Here is a 17,293-nt window from a genome sequence, read left to right as displayed (position 1 = left end):
CCCTTTCTAATCTGCCTACCGCCCACCTTTAGCATGCCATAAGCATTTCTTTCAATTGTCATTTGCCCTCATCTTTTGCAATTTTACACTCAATCTTTCCTGGTACGTCTTCACACAAGTCTCCTTTCCAAGCTCACTTATTCTCACCACTCTTCTCCCCTACATTCTCTCCTCTTTTTTGAAAACCTCTACAAATCTTCATCTTCGCCTCCAGCCTCTACAAATCTTCAACTTCGCCTCAACAAGATAAAAATCAGATATTCCAGCAGCTACACCTCATAGCACAGTTAAATCCAAAAGTCTCTTTTTCACGCCTACCAATTATTATGTAATCTAATAATGCTTTTTGACCACCTCCTACTCACATACATATACATGTGTATATCTTTCTTTTTAAACCAGGTATTTCCAATCACCAGTCTCTATTCAGCACACAAATCCATAAGCTTTTCACCATTTCCATTCACAACACTGGATACCCCATTCGCGCTAATACCCGGTCTCGTGCACCAAAACTGCAGACACACTCACGTAGCTGCTCTCAAAACACTTGCCTCTCAAGATCTTTCTCCTGACCAGATGCATAAGCACCAATAATCACCCATATATTAGAAGCCATTACAAAGTTAACATCGAGTAGTTCTTTGATGCTAGAAAAAAAAGTCTAGAACAATAGGACACAAATAGAAGTTTCAGGCAAGAGTAGTATACGAAGGGGTCAAGAGAAAGCATTCCTTCGGGAGACAGCGTTGTGGACTTGTGCAAGATAAAGCCAAGAGGAGGAGGTAAATACGACTAACATTGAAAAAAAATAACATTTAACAGTAAAACATGGCCCCCTCCATTCTTGTATTTCAAAATCTAATAGATGGAACAGAAGAAGGTGCCAGGCGAGGAGTACTCATCCTCCTCGAAGGCTCAAGCTGGGGCGTCTAAATTTGAGTGGATGCAACAAAGATCAGGACAAAAGGAGAGATAAGTAGTATGTTTAAGGATAGAAACCTGGATGTTCTGATTCTGAGTGAAACAAGGCTCAAGGGTAAACGGAAAGAATGGATCGGAAATGTAGTGAGTGAGCTAGTGCTGAGGAAAGAGTAGCACTAACCCTGAAGCAAATTTGTGGAAGTGTGTGAAAGACTGAAAGGGATAATAAAAGTGATGTAGTGAGAGATGGGTGATTAGTAGTGCTTATGCAATTGGCCATGGGAAGAAAAGATCATGAGAGGCAAGTGTTTTGGGAGCTGCTGAGTGGGTCGGCAGTTTCGGTGCACGAGACCGGTTATAAGTGATGGGCGATTCAAATGCGAGGGAGAGTAATGTGGCAGTTGAGGGTATCCCTGGGGGCACGAGGTACTTAGTAAGGTGAATGGAAACTATGAACAGCTTGTGTAGTTTTTTTGCTGAAAAAGGCCTGGTTAACGGGAATACCTGGTCTAAAAATAGACATACATAAGTGTACGTATAGTAGGAAATATCATCAGCGGGCATTAGTGGATTACATGTTAATTGATAAGCGAGTAAAAGAGAGATTTCTGAATGTGAAAAGTGCTGAGAGGCGGAGATGGTGGGACGTCTGATCACTACCTTGTGGAGACGAGGGTGAAGATTTATAAAGGGTTTCGGAAAAGAGAAAACATTATTGGTGAGAAGAGTGAGAGTCAATAAGCTTGTAAAAGAGATTTGAGAAGAAATACCAGGAGACTGAGTGTAGAATGGCAAATGGTGAGAGTAAATGAGGCTAGGGAAGAGGTATAAGAATGAGAGGTATTCAACAAAGCAGTTCTGCCATGTGCAAGAGATGCATATGGCAAATAAAATGTGGGAAGTTAGCAGATTAGAAAGGGCAGTGAGTGGTGGAGTGAAGTAAAGTTGCTAAAGAAAAATATAAAAAAAAAAAGAGGCGTCTGGAAGATACAGGGATGGAGTGCAAATATTGGAAGATGTATGAAAGAAAGCGGCAGGAGGTCAAGAGTAAGGTGCAGGGGTTAATAAAAACTTTGGGGAGAATAAGATGTGAGAGTATTAGGAAACTTTGGGGAGAATAAGATGTTGTTTTGAAAGGTTATGAATGTACGAAAAATAAAAGAACAGATGGGATCGTCAGTGGAGGAGGAATATGGTAAGTCTGTAACAAGTAGTAAATAAGAGCAGGGAAACATGGAGTGGGTATTTTGAACGGCTGTTGAATATGTTTGATGATTAGGGTGGCAGACGTAGGGTTTTTGGGTAGAATGGTATGCGAAGTGAGCAGTCATGGAGAACGGTTGTGCGAAGAAAGAAGTGGGGAAAACCTTGCGGAAGACAAAATGTGGCAAAGCGGCTGGAGTGGACGGTATTGCAGTTGAATTTCTTTAGAAATCGGGGTGCCGGTACTGTTGACTGATTCGTCTGGATTTTCAGCGTACGTATGCATGGTAACATGTCAGAGGATTGGCGAAATGCATGTATAGTGCTACTGTATAAAGGCAAGAGGGATACAGGTGAGTGTTCCGACTTCAAAGGTAAAAGTCTGTTGATCGTACCTGGTAAGTTGCATAGCAGGGTTGTGACTGAGAAGGTGAAGGCATATATAAAGCCTTAGATTGAGAAGGAGTGAAGGCATGTACAAAGCATCAGATTGGGGAGGAGCGATGTGGTTTCAGGAGTGGTAGAGGGTATGTGAATCAGGCGTTTACTTTAAAGAATGTGTGTGGAAAAATGTTTACTTTAAAGAATGTGTGGAAAATGTTTACTATAGAAGAATGTGCGTGGAAAATGTTACCAGAAACTGAAGAATATGAATGTGGCATATATGGGTGTGGAGACAGGGTTAACATAGATGCCTTGTGGTAGGTGTTAAGAATACATATTGTAGGAAGAGCGATACTGGACGCAGTGAAAGATTTTATCAAGTGTAAGGCGTGTGGACGAGAAGGTAGACGTCATTCCAGGTGAAGGTTGGTCTGCAGAATGGATAAGTTATGTCACCATGGCTGTTTAATCTGTTTATGGGTGGGATGATGAAGGAGGCACATGTAAGAGTATTGGAAAGAGGGGAAGTATGCATACTACACGGATAAAGGGGCCTGGGATGTGAGTTAGTTGTTGTTTGTTGATGACACAGCACTGGTGGCAGATTCGAGTGAGACAACGTTGTTGACGACTGAGTTTGGGAGTGTGTGTGTGAAAGGAGGAAAAAATGTGCAACTTATTAGGTAACATTGCAGAGGAACAAGATGGTTGAGAAGTAGGTCTGAATGGAAGAAATTTGGAGAAAGTGAAGTGTTTCAGGTAACTGATAGCCATATATATATATATATATATATATATATATATATATATATATATATATATATATATATATATATATGTGTGTGTGTGTGTGTGTGTGTGTGTGTGTGTGTGGTGTGGAAGAAAAAGGAGAACGGGAAACCACTGTGGAGATGGGATGATAGTGATAAGATTTTGAGTGATCTGGGCCTGAACAAGCAAGAGGGTGAAAAGCGTGCACTGAAAAAAGAATTGGAACTATGTGGTGTACAGGGGTCGACGTGCTGTCAATGGACTGACCCAGGGCATTTGAAGCGTCCGGGGTAAACCATAGAGAGGTCTGTGGGGTCTGGTTGTGGATAGGGAGCTGTGGTTCCGGTGCATTACACAAGACAGCTAGAGAATTGATGAAAGCGGATGCATCCCTTTTTCATCTATTCCTGAAGCTACTTCGCTAACGCGAGAAACGGTGATCAAATCTACACATCGACGATGTCTTCATCATTTAGCCATATGCAAATTGCGTCATATACTTAGACGAAACCATTTGGCGCCTGTGAGAACGACAAAGAAATCTGTGTGTGCGTGAACTATTCAAAGCAGAACGGGGAATTCCTATCCCCTTGCCGAATACCTATTGACAGAACTCATTACACATGCATTACATATGACAGCTTGAAAATGGATGTGAACGGATGTGGCCTTTCTTTGTGTTCCTGGCGCTACCTCGCTGACACGGGAAACGGCGATCAAATCCGGGAAGAAATGAAAAATAACTCAATACTGAAAACAAATTAGCAGTCACTGATGCAATATTTTATTATTTCGACGACAAGGGTAGAGCGAGCTTACCACGTCCTTTTGGACAAAAACTTGAACAGGTCATCCACACAGTGAAGGGTGATCATGCCAAAACTTACTTGCTTATGGCTGAAGTTGACACGTATTCAATTTGTTGATTTGATCCTAGTTATTTACGTTCGACTGGGAAACTGGACTAAGTAACGGTTCATCAAAGCCACAAGGCCACTTAAGAGAGTTTGTGAGCAAGTGATCCATCTAAACTGGTACTGTCTCGCTGGACTGTTTATTAAACCGTACATGTACAGGAGTGGAGGAGAAATTGTAGAGTTTTATCGTCACCATTACCTTTAAGTAGAAGTTTCACTTTGTGATAGGAATTATTATTGACTGTAAAGGATTCTCATTTAAATAGGTTCAGGATCATTTTCAGGAACCAACATTTTTTCCAAATAATCATTGGTTCGTTGTTACACCCACATTTCGATTACTAGCATTCCCTTCAGTTGTGGTGATTAAACTCTACCTGAGGTTCTTCGAAGTTAAAACCCTTCCCCGAAGCATGCCCAAAGGCGCCAAATGACGTAATTTCAATATGGCCGAATGCTGCCGACTTAGGCGATTTTCTCCCTACACAACACAACTTCAACACCTCTATAATATTTACCAGTGAAGAAGGTGAGGGTACCTTGCCTTATTTGGATATCAATGTACATACACACATGAGCCTAGCAGTTTAAAATACCTACAAATGTCTGCTCATTTACACCAAATCAGCACACCAGTTCAGAGTAAAACAATCCATATTTACCTTAGTGTTACTCCATGCAAACCACACTTGCTGTCCGGAGTTTCTTGATGGTCAAATCAGCAATAAATAAACATATTTTTTTTGCCGTATTTGGCACTTAGGATAGAACGAGAAGCTATTATGTAACATTCACTCTCTCACAATACAAAAACAAAGTTTACTGACTGCGTTCGATGATGATTCATATCACCAATAAATAATCATGTGTTTGATTTTCAAACAGATTTAGAATAGAATATTCTCACAGAGTTTTTCTTATTATTATCTCATATAGAATTTGTTTCTTTTTGGAGTATTGTACCATAACTCAAACAGGAATGAGTTATTTATGTGGTTCGAACGAAAAATTCCTAGACATTTGGCCGCCTGTGATTGGTCAGGTTTGTTTACTGCAGACGACGAGGGGAGTGTGTGGTTGTGGAAGGGGTTGCTCCCAGCTTGCTTGCTTCCATCAGCTTATTTTTAATTATTATTGGTAATTTTTGATTATTAGAAATGGCTTTCAGTATATATGGCAGTGTGTTTACAGCTGTGACCCTTGCTGTCCTTGTACAGTTGTCGAGTGCCATAAACGCCAAAGGTTGTACACCCTTAGATTCCTGGACTTTTGACAAGGTAAGCCTCTTGAAACTAAAGAGATTTTGCTGAATTTGTAGTTGTATTTTTTTCATAGTTTCATGATATGTCATCGTTAGGCTACAGCAACTGTTTGAGTTTTTTTCAAGGGTGCAGATTTAGGTTGCCACTTCAATGTTCGTCAAAATACGGGACGTTAAATGTCAGGTGTATGGAGCAGAATTTTTTTTGCCCCTAGAATTGATATGGAAGAATACACAACCAGTTAGTTATGGTTTTAGATAATGTATAGGGGGAGGATTTGAATATATTGAAGAAATTGTTAAAATTCACTTTGGCTATGCATCAGTTATTAGCTTTTCAGTAGACAGAGAGTGGTTTTCTTCTGTAGTGGTGTATGAATGTAGCAGGAGTTGCAGGCCCGATATTTAACTGTATTAGGTAAGTCAGAAGCAATGGCAGTTAAGTACATCTGGAAAAGTTAAGGGATTGATTAAACATCGGTAATACACTTGAAATAAATGTCAACAGAACCTGTGAAATCTTAAACTCCCATGCACATGAGATTTATGTTGATGTTCATTATTTTAGTGAAAATATCCATCAAATCCATGACTGAACATTGCACAAAATTCCAATGAAATGCAAGAAACAGAGGACAGACTTAGTAGCCATTTGATCTACAGCATCATGCCAGTTCAATGTTAGTTTATTTCTATACATTTTGGTGGTTACAGTTACGTTGAAATCAGCATCGCTATTAGCTTTGGGTGTATAGTGATCGTGGGCTGCAGTGTTAGTGTAGTGTGTACAGAATTCAATAACAATTGCAAAGCATGATTTTGAGCATTATATTGAACAGTATTGGATAAAGTAACATTGTGGGGAGTTATGTACATTAACAAAAATCCAGAATTTATTAATGAAAATGTAAGGTTTATTAATGTAACAGTAAGGACTAGTGCTAGTAAAAACTTTGAAACCTATGCCTAACTTTTGTGGTTGAGACATTAATTATGTGCAATATTTCAGTCAAAATGTACCAGTCACATCCATGATTGATTGTTGTGAAATTGCAGCAGATTTTCATTTAAACAACAGATTAGGTGGGCATGTAATCCCAAGCAACAGATCAATTTAACATTGATATATTTCTGCCATATAGTTCAGCCACTAAGCAAAGTTTTCGTAGGTTCTGTTAATTTGTGGAAGTGTACTGGTATTACATATTTTATAACTCAACATTTTTTTCTAGTGTAATGACTCATGCTTTTTACATTATTAAACATTATTCAGTGAACTGTAACACGTAAAGTCTTGCTCCCCAACCACTGTAGAAAAAATCACTGTACCCAAAGATGATTGTGATGCACAAATGAATTCGTTTTTTACCATTTCATGTATTAAGTGAAATTTTTATATTTCTTTTTTATTCTTTAAAGTGTTTTAGCTACCAACTTTTACATTAACCCCACAGTTTCTGTGATATGCTTAACCCTCACTATTATCACCACATTTAATATCATTCACTGAAACATTAACTAATGCTCAGAATTGTACTTAACCAATTCTATGTTTTCTCCCAAAAGTACATTAGCATTGCAGAATGCAGTCACTTAGTATCCAAAACAATTCTTTTTAAGTTCTAATCACTAAAACATGTATATTATTCAGGAAGTTAAACAAATTCTATTGCCTTTGAGGACAGGGATGTATCTAGCCGGGAGACTACAGGTGTGAGAGTTCTTAGTGTACGTAAGAAGCTCGATGATTCTAACATCATTGTCAGCTGAAATTATGTCAGTGGATCTTTACAGTTCTTTGAACACTTCATGTTGAACATAGTTAGCTTTTTTGGGTTTGGACTACAATTTTTCGTTTTGCAACTTTTACAACAGAAGGGCATTGTCAACTTACCCTCCAGAAGAAATGTTGGAAATTCAAAAAGAATAAGTATTTGGGGATTATGTTGCTTGTGTGTACTGAAAAATTAAGCCTTCTGGTTGTTAGAGAAAGCATCTATATTAGTCTGGATAAAAAGTACTCAGTTATAGCATTCAAATTGGTTTGAGTTTGAAGGGAGAAATTTTGGTGGCATTGAAGTGCTTTAGATATCTGGGAGTGGACATGCAGCAGATGGAACCATTGAAGCAGAAGTGAGTCATAGGGTGGGAGAGAGGATAAAAGTTGTAGGAGCAATGAAGAATTTGTGGAAAGAGAGAACATTATCAGGAGAGATGGAAGCAGAAACGGGTATGTTTGAAGGAATGGTAGGCCCAACAATATATGGATGTGAAGCATGGGCTATAGATAAGGTTGTGCAGAGGAAGGTGGATGTGTTGGAAATGAAATGTTTTAGGACATTATGTGGTGTGAGATGACACAATGGAGAAAGTATTGAAAAGATAAGAGAGCTATGCGATCATAAAAAGAGATTGGTTGAGAGAGTAGAAGTGTGTGCTGAAATGGTATAGACATAAGGAGAATGAGTGAGGATGTGTCAGATGTGGAGGGAACAAGGAGATCAGAGATCAAACTGGAGATGGAAGGAAGGAGTGAAAAAGATTTTGAGTGATCAAATGTGGCTTTTTTTTTTTTTTTTTTTTTTTTTCTACCTCACTGTAGGGGGTGAGGGGGCTATTTCCTGTGTGGCGGCAGCAATGATAGCAGTAAGTATGAATATATACATGTGTATATATGTGTGTCTGTGTATGTATATGTATGTATACATTGAAATATATATTTGTATGGGCATTTATATATATATATATATTTTTTTTTTTTTTTTTGCCGGTCTCTCACGTTTGCAGTTTTCATACTTATTCGCCATTTCCCGCATTAGCGAGGTAGCGTTAAGAACAGAAGACTGGGTCTTTGAGGAAATATCCTCACCTGGCCCCCTTCTCTGTTCCTTCTTTTGGAAAATTAAAAAAAATGAGAGGGGAGGATTTCCAGCCCCCCGCTCCCTTCCCTTTACTCGCCTTCTACGACACACACAGACATATACATATATACACATGTACATAATTCATACTATCTGCCTTTATTCATTCCCATCGCCACCCTGCCACACATGAAATAACAACCCCCTCCCCCCTCATGTGCGCGACATAGCGTTAGGAAGACAACAAAGGCCCCATTCGTTCACACTCAGTCTCTAGCTGTCATGTAATAATGCACCAAAACCACAGCTCCCTTTCCACATCCAGGCCCCACACAACTTTCCATGATTTACACCAGACGCTTCACATGCCCTGGTTCAATCCATTGACAGCACGTTGACCCTGGTATACCACATCATTCCAGTTCACTCTGTTCCTTGCACACCTTTCACCCTCCTGCACGTTCAGGCCCCGATCACTTTGTCTGTTTGCCTTGCACTTCCTCGCTGATAAAAAAAGGCCACATCCATTCATTCCATTCATGAGTAAAGTAATGCACCAAAACCACAGCTCTCTGTCCACATCCAGGCCCCACAGACCTTTCCATGGTTTTCCCTGGAACCTTCACATACCCTGGTTCAGTCTATTGATAGTAAGTTGATTCTAGTAATCCATATCTTTCCAATTCACCCTATACCATGCACACCTTTCACCTTCCTGCATGTTCAGGCCCCGATTGCTCAAAATCGTTTTCATGCTATCCTTCCATCTACAATTTAAACTCCCCACTCTCCTTATTCCTTCTACTTCTGACACACATATCCTCTTTATCAACCTTTCATCACTCATTCTCTCCAAATGTCCAAACCATTTCAGCACACCCTCATCTGCTCTCTCAAAAACTCACTTTTTATTACCATGCATCTCTCCTATCATTACATTACTTACTCAATCAAACCACCTCACTCCACATATTTTCCTCAATCATTTTATTCCCAACATATTCACCCAACTCCATGCTTTGCTTCCATAGGATATCGTTGGAACTACTATTCCTTCGAACATACCCGTTCTTGCTTTCCCAGGTAATGTCTAACTTTCCAGACATTCTTCAGTGCTTCTAAAACCTTCACACCCTCCCCTACCTCATGACTGGCTTCCACTTCTGTTGTTCCATTCGCTACCATGTCCAGTCCCAGATATTTAAAAAACACTTTGCTTCCTCAAGTTTTTCTTTATTCAAACTCCAACTCCAACTAACTTGTCCCTCAACCCTGCTAAACTTAATAACCTTGATTTTATTCACTTTCATTCTCAACTTTCTCCTTTCCCACACTCTTCCAGACTCCATCACCAGCTCCTGCAGTTTCTCAATCGAATCTGCCACCAATGCGGTATCATTATAAAACATCAACTGACTCAGTTCCCAGGCTCTAACATTCCTTAAAGACTGCATACTCACCCCTCTCTCCAAGATTTTTGCATTTACCTTCCTCACCACCCCATCCAGAAACAAACTAAACAACCATGTTGACATCACACATCCCTGCTGCAGACCAACCTTGATGTATACTTTAGTCCATAAGTGGAGCCTTCATCATAAAAAAAAATGATGAGTCAGTTTTGAACCCATATGGGGGAATCTGGCTTTGAGGGCCATTCCATAGACCATGATAAAGAGGATATATGTGTCAGAAGTAGAAGGAATAAGGAGAATGGGGAGTTTAGATTGTAGTTATAAAGTGACTAGGTTAGATAGAAATCATATAAATGGATTCATTATAGTTAGTCATAGTTAGTAGCAGAAAATTTCTGTTTGTTATGGTGATGAGCAATAAAATCTTTTTTGACAAAGGTAGATGAAACCAGCTCTGTTCCATCGGAAGAAGCTTTGGGTAAGTCTAGACACTGACTTATGTTCAGTATGGATGGTAGTTGGAAAGCTGAAATTTAAGATAAGAGTCATGGAGATGAGAAAAATAGGTGGTACACTAAAAGTTTTGGTGAATGGGATATATTGAAGCATAGAATCTGCAAAAAGCTTAATTGAAGGAGTACTTGTCCCTATTCTAAAATGTGGATATGAAACCCTAGTTTATGTAAGTAAGGGTGGCTGAGAAGTAAGAGCAGCAGAAATGAATAACTTTCGTAATTTGATTAGAGTGAAGAGGATGGATTGTAAAGACTGAAGATGTGAAAAATATGTAAGTTGTGAAGAAATAATCTAAGGCACATGTCTTTTAGGATGGTATAATAATGTAAAATCTTTGGCAGATTATAGGTTGGTCAATAGAAGGTACAGGGAGGAGAGGTAGAATGCAAAAGAGATGAATAGATTTCAGAGACATGATTAGTGTTCAGGATATTTCAGGTAAAGATGCTAGAGGAATGATTTATGAGTGAATGCAGTGGAAGTGCTTGGCATACATAGGTGGTAAGTTTGAAGATGTTACTTTCATTTGATGAATCTGCATGGTATACAAAGTGAAAATGTGAGATGCATTTTTGACATGGTTAAGGATGTTTATGAGTGATTTCAGAGCTGTATGTACATGATTCTCCATATGGAATTAGGAATGGAGTTTAAGATGGTAGGTAGGTAGACAAGTAAAATCTTTTAAAAAAGTAAATATCGATTGAACTGTCCCATAATTGATATTGAACCATTATTCTGTGAAGTCAGAGGCAGTGGTTAATATACATACAGTGTTCAGACAGTTAACAGTTCTAGTAGAATTTGTTTCATGTTTGATCCTGAAATACACATATTCAGACAGTTTTTGGTATAACATGTTTCATGCTTTATCTCATATGGAATGATGCTGGCTCAGCTGCATACTTTCTCCATTTCATGAGATCCTACTTTGAGCATGAGGAAGAATTACGTAGATACCAACCTCAGTTGATTACAATTGTTATTTTTATATGGAAAATGATTTCAGAATTTTTTTTTTTATGTATTCCACCCGGTATTGGAAGATACCTACCATGGTATTGAAGCTATATATTTTGTGTTTCAGATACAAATTTCAAAAGTACACATGTATTGTACCTTAGTAGGTACATCACTGGCACATAAACTGTCTTTGCCACTCATGAAAACAAAGAACTGTGGATTAAAGTTTTCATGAGACAGTGGTTGTAATGGCAGTGTGTTGAATCTCACATATTGATCAGAGCTAAGGAAAATGTCACCTGCTGTGGCATTTCTGATAAAAAAAATCATGGTCTTTGGGGTGGCCCTCAGAGAATGGTAATAGTGAGTGGTGATTATTGCAATAACATTAAGACCACAAGATATTACTTTATTGTTTCCAGTAATGGTATTATTTCTAGACTAACTGCTTAATGGTATTATTTGTAGACTAACTGTTTATTGCCCTTGAAATCACAGTATTGTTAATTGTGGGCTTTTTTGAGGGAGTGGTTCATGTGATGGCAATTTGGTCGAATGCACTTTCCTGCTTTTAAGTGGATATTCTCAGAAGTTGATTACTGAAATGTTTGTTATCTCAGTATTGATTTTTTTTTCTTCTTATGTTGATCATATTTCCACTTAGTCATCTTCCTATCCAACAGATCATTCCCAAGTTCAAAGCTGCAGTAGTTAAGTTTGATATAGCTTACCCTTATGGCAAGAAGCATGAGGAATATACCAAGTTGTCAGCAGCAGGAAGAGGCTCACCAGAGCTCCTTGTTGCAGAAGTTGGGGTGAAGGATTATGGTGATATGGAGAATATGGATCTTGCTGAAAGGTTTGGAGTAGTAAAAGAAGATTTTCCTAAAGTCATGTTATTTGTTAGTGGTAAAGATGATCATGTAGTGTTTGAAGGTGAGTTTAATGCTGAAGAGCTAAAGAAATTTATTCGTCGTCATTCAGAAGTGTACATAGGCTTGGAAGGTTGCCTTGAAGCCTTTGACCGTATTGTGGATCGATTCATGATTACTGAGAATCATAGTGATAGAAAGGCTCTTCTCAGAAGGGCAGAAGATGAGTGGGACAAATTAAAGAGCCCCTCAGATCAGCAGATTGCAGAAACCTATGTGAAGATAATGAGGAAAGTGATAGAGAAAGGTACTGAATTTGTTACTCTTGAAAAAGCCCGAGTGGAAGGCCTGATGAATGAACGAATCACAAAAGAGAAAAAGGAAGAAATGCAAGGAAGACTAAATGTTCTCAAGTCTTTCATTCGGGATGAATTATGAGCAACTACAGCCTGAACCAACAGTGTTACAGCTTTAAACAGTGAGTAATAAAAGTAACTAGCATATCCTGAACCAGTGAGTGTTTGAAAAATATTAGTCAGAATACCATACGCTAATTTTAGTATGTATAGCATTTCCTGTAATTTGATTTATTGTTAAAGACTGTAATCAGTGTTGTTAGCACAGCATGAAAAGTTTCAATGAATCATGGATTAACCACTGAATTATTCCAGAATTCAGCAGTCGCTTAGATATCTTTTATTTTCCATACAATTCACAAAAATCTCGCATGCATTTTTTTTATGTTCTGATTTCAGTGCTTATAATTCTTAGTATTATATATATCTTTATATTTTGATACAAGTTGGTAATAGATTCTCAGAACATTATCAATAAGCTTTGTTGAATGTTTTTTGTTTATGATCAAGCAAGAGGAGAATATTGAGATTAGGTTTCTAATACAAAAAAGCAAGATGTCATAATATGAGAACATTCTTATCATGACTTAGCTTAACTTTTTAAATTTTTGATCTATACATGTTTTATAGGCTTTTCTACATTTAGAGCAATTTAGCCCTGTATGCAGAATCTGCCCAAGTCATTTCAGTCACATGATTTAAAATAATGATTGGATGATTTAGGGAAGAATTCCCTTTTGATAAGTTGGCTGTCAAAAGAATTAATTGGTTCCATCTTGCCTGTGGTAAGAAATACAGGCAGCAAAAGGAATGTGTATTGCCTCATCAAGTATATACACTGAAAAAATACAGGGGTAGGTAGACAAAAAGTATAAACTCACTAGTTATTAAGCCAGGATGAGAATGGAAAACAGTAATGTTTACAGACCAATCTAGAGTTTGAGATTGTGTGCCAGACTCTGAAACAGTTAAACTTATGGTAAAGTGAATGAAAAACTGGTCTTCAGCAACATTGATTCAATGTATAAGAGCCCAGAATATGTTCTGTACTTTCAGAAAACATTAAGTTTTTCAAGCTGTGCTTTCTCTTTGAATTTTGTTTTTGTAAGTTGTACTATTGCTGGCTCAGCTGTGCACAAGAACAGTTGTGTTGGAGTTAAGTAGAATGATAAGAGGAGGAATCTTGTGGTCTCCTTTTGCCTAGTGATGGTTGCCACTTCCCTCTGAGAACCAGTGGTCTGCCAGACAATCATAGTCAGTACACACTTATTAAGATTTTGTCTTATTCAATTAGAATTTTTATATTTTATCTAGTTGTTTATCTTGTTTGATTAACATTTTCATGTCTAATTTTATATCTTAATTAACACTGTTATATCTTATCTGATTTTGTAACTTCTTTAGTTAACATTTTTATATTATTTATTTATTTTTTATACTTAATCCTTGTTTCGTTTGTCAGCGAGGTATCGCCAGTAAACAGACGAAGAATGGCTCATCCACTCATCTACTCATATATATATACATAAACACCCTTACATGCACACATACATACATAAACATATCATCATGTGCATACACAGACATATACATATATACACATGTACATATTCACACTTGCTTGCCTTCATCCATTCCTGTCGCAACCCCGCCACACAGGAAACAGACTCTCTCTCTCTCTCTCTCTCCAGCAAGGTAGCACCAGGAAAAGACAAAAAAGGCCACACATCATTCGCACTTAGTCTCTAGCTGTCATGTGTAAGGCATTTTTATATCTTGCCTAATTTTGTCTTATTTGATTGTAATTTTTACATCTTATTCATTATGAAGGTTTCCCTCTTATCATACTTCTTACCCTCATTGATCAGAGTATCCTCACCTGTCAGAGGACCTAGGGTTTGCCACACACTTAGAAAGCACATTTTATGAATGTGCATATAGAAGGTAATACTTTCACTTAGGTGACCTCTTAAGTAACATGCTCTATTCTCAGATATGTATTTGGTAAACAGGTGATAGTTGAAACCATATCTAGTATGGTGTATGGTCAGATATGCTTATTATGATGTTTGTAAACCACATAAATGTTGAAAAGTTTCTTTTGATTGTACCAAATCTTAAATAAGATCTATACATAATTTTTTTGTTAGGAATTTAGAGAGACTGAAAGTTCCCATATATACAGTAGGACAAAAAGATGATTCTTTTTTGAATTTCCCTTTTTCTGTATTTTCAAAAAATATATGATGTATCTACAAGACCATTGTTCTGGACTTAAAGTAAAAGATAATGATCATGTGCGGTTCAAATTAAAGGCAAACCCCCTTAAAACTATTTTTTGTGTAATTTGTCATAAAAAAGTATGACTGCTTTTCTTCTGTACAATGAGACACATAATTGTTAAATGCAATGACCAATAGAGACAGGCTTGGAGAGTAAAGCCATTTGAATAGAATTTCTGTTTAGCCTTTAGAATTTTTTCCTGGAATTATTAAGTATGATTTAAGAAAAATTTCTCATGTTGGAATATGATTTTCATCCCACATCCTCATTTAAGTATTCATGACATGTATCCATTCATACACTCAGTTCCTCTTCATCATTTAGTGAAGTGATAATGATTTTGTTTTTGTGGGATAGGATGAATGTATAAAAAGATGCTTGTTTCAAATGAGGATCCAGCATATTGGGAAATTGTTTTTACATTTTACTTAACAGATAATGGATGTTGCCTTAGATGGAATTCATAATCAAAGGCTCAGTACTGCATAGTATATACACTTGAATATATATTTTGCTCCTTGAATTCAGCATTTGGGGCATTTGGTAAGTCATTTCTAGGATTATAATCCAGACTCGCATAGTTGTTTGTGTTTTGATGGTGTATGGTAAAGAATTTATTGAATGATTCACTGTGTTGCATACATGTTTATCTGATCATAAGTTAATTGAATTTGAATAAAATTTGATTGTATTTACCCAGTTCCTAGATATGTAATTCAGAGTATTTAGAATCAGTGGCACAGTTGGTGATGGTGAACTGAGGTTAGAATGCATCACTTTAGATACTTGAGGATTAATAAAACAGTAACACTTTTCTTAAGGGGAAACCATTCGCAATTCACCTCATGTGTAGGTCTTATATCTTGGCAGATCGCAGAAACAGCCCAGTAGAATAAATGTAATTTTGATACAAACCTTAACATTTTTGCTGGTAGTTTTTGGGTTTGAAAATAGCACATGAATTATCATTCTGTAGAATACGTAGATGGTGCTTTCCTATAGACCTATAATTTCAGAAATTTTCTTCTAATTCATTATCTGTAATATTACAGTGGTGTATGGCCCACTCCTTATGCTTTTTATGCAAACAGATATGTTCCACTACTGTAGCTTTTGGTAACATTTATAATGATGAAATGTACTGTAATGTTAAGGTAATGTGTAATTTTTTATTAGAGTAGAAAATATGTCATTAGGCAACCATTTGGGTTTCCCTATGGAATATCAAAAAAATGTTAAAAGTTGAGGGTGTGACAGGTAGATAGATTAGAGAGTTTTTAGTGTGTCAAAGTTTTCTTTTTTTTTTTACTGCTGGAAATTGTCTCATTCAGGGGAAAAATACAGCTTTATCCCTTAAATCATCCTAGCAGTCCCTTTGTTTGATATATTTTTTATAAGCAGTTTTACTCCTGGGATTTTGGACTATTACAGAATGGTGCTTATAACTAAATATGCTATTAGATTTTTTTAATATTTTGATACAGTTACATCCATCACCACGATAAGTTTCATTTCCACTAGATATCTCAACTGAGTGTGAAATACATTCATTGTTGAAGTACTGTTTTAGTAGATATGATAATCTGATTTTTGATATAGTTGGTTGTTGTGTTTGCTATATTATAGTTATTGTTGTTTACCTCCTTATTTTCTATAGGTAACCTGCATACATCCAGACATCTCCATATCTTCATTCCAAAGGAATAGTCTGTGTAACAGGTTGTCCAGATGAATGCATGTGACTGCTGGTAGTGATTTTGCAGCTGTATTTGGTTAAAAGTGTAATTTGTCCTTAGTTTTGTATTTACAGTTTGAGACAAAAGTCCTTTCATGGCTAGGCTGTAATTGAAGCACAGAAAAGGGCCAAGTACATGGAGGAGCAAGGGGGGAAAAAAATTGAATATCGAAATTTTTGAGGTGGAAAATGTGTCTTCAAGCAGGGGCAGGTTGTGGCTTTTAGAAATAGACAGTTGAGAGTTTCCATCAGTATCTTAAGAGTGTTGTGAGACTGTCTCAAAACTTTGATGTAAGATGCAAATTGTTTTCAGAATTGTTAGCAACAGTGATTCTGTAATATCAAAACAGCCTTCCAATATTCAAAGTACTGCTTGATAGTTAGATTTTATGAAGAATGGTGGAAGGGTAGGGAAAAGAATTACCAATACAAAATAGCAGACAGTAGTTATCCTAAGTTGCCATTTACAAGTGTTGGAGTCATGAAGATAATGTAAGAGAACAAATGAAGTTTTGTTTTTGTATTAAGTATCTTGGTCTGTCCAAACTGCAGCTAATGAATATTGGGCACTTGTAGCATAGTTAGGTATTTTTTTCCAGTAAGTAGAACTGAACAGTGGTTTTTATACCTCAGATGAAATAGTTATGTTGGTCATAATGTCGTTAAAGTGGTATATCGAAATGTCATGCTGAGAATTCTCACTGTATGTGTTGATAGAAGTAATATAAAGTATATTTCAATTCTTTAGGTTGTTATTTTTATACTGCATTTTTACATCACTTATAGTACATTATAAGCTATATAAACCAGGTAGTAGTTCAATCGTATAGTA

General features: G+C 37.1%; 1 protein-coding gene and 1 long non-coding RNA gene across 2 annotated transcripts in view; one reads left to right on the top strand and one right to left on the bottom strand.

Annotated features, from left to right (window-relative positions):
- Positions 1 to 5,019, bottom strand: part of LOC139756213 (uncharacterized) — a 37,693-nt gene extending 32,674 nt beyond the window's left edge. The window contains exon 1 of the long non-coding RNA XR_011714299.1: positions 4,862 to 5,019. This is a non-coding gene — a long non-coding RNA (uncharacterized lncRNA). The remainder of the gene's footprint in view (positions 1 to 4,861) is intronic.
- Positions 5,020 to 5,239: 220 nt separating this feature from the next.
- On the top strand, positions 5,240 to 14,775 carry wbl (endoplasmic reticulum protein 29-like protein wbl). Its single transcript, XM_071675790.1, has 2 exons — positions 5,240 to 5,476; positions 11,899 to 14,775. Exons 1-2 carry the CDS (start codon positions 5,357 to 5,359, stop codon positions 12,523 to 12,525), a joined length of 747 nt encoding a protein of 248 aa, XP_071531891.1. The 5' UTR covers positions 5,240 to 5,356; the 3' UTR covers positions 12,526 to 14,775.
- The last annotated feature ends 2,518 nt before the right edge of the window (positions 14,776 to 17,293 follow it).

This window comes from Panulirus ornatus, chromosome 21, assembly GCF_036320965.1.
Source record: "Panulirus ornatus isolate Po-2019 chromosome 21, ASM3632096v1, whole genome shotgun sequence".
Taxonomy (NCBI): domain Eukaryota; kingdom Metazoa; phylum Arthropoda; class Malacostraca; order Decapoda; family Palinuridae; genus Panulirus; species Panulirus ornatus.
Note: the sequence above shows the minus strand (reverse complement) of the source record. Positions and strands in the feature narration are given on the sequence as shown.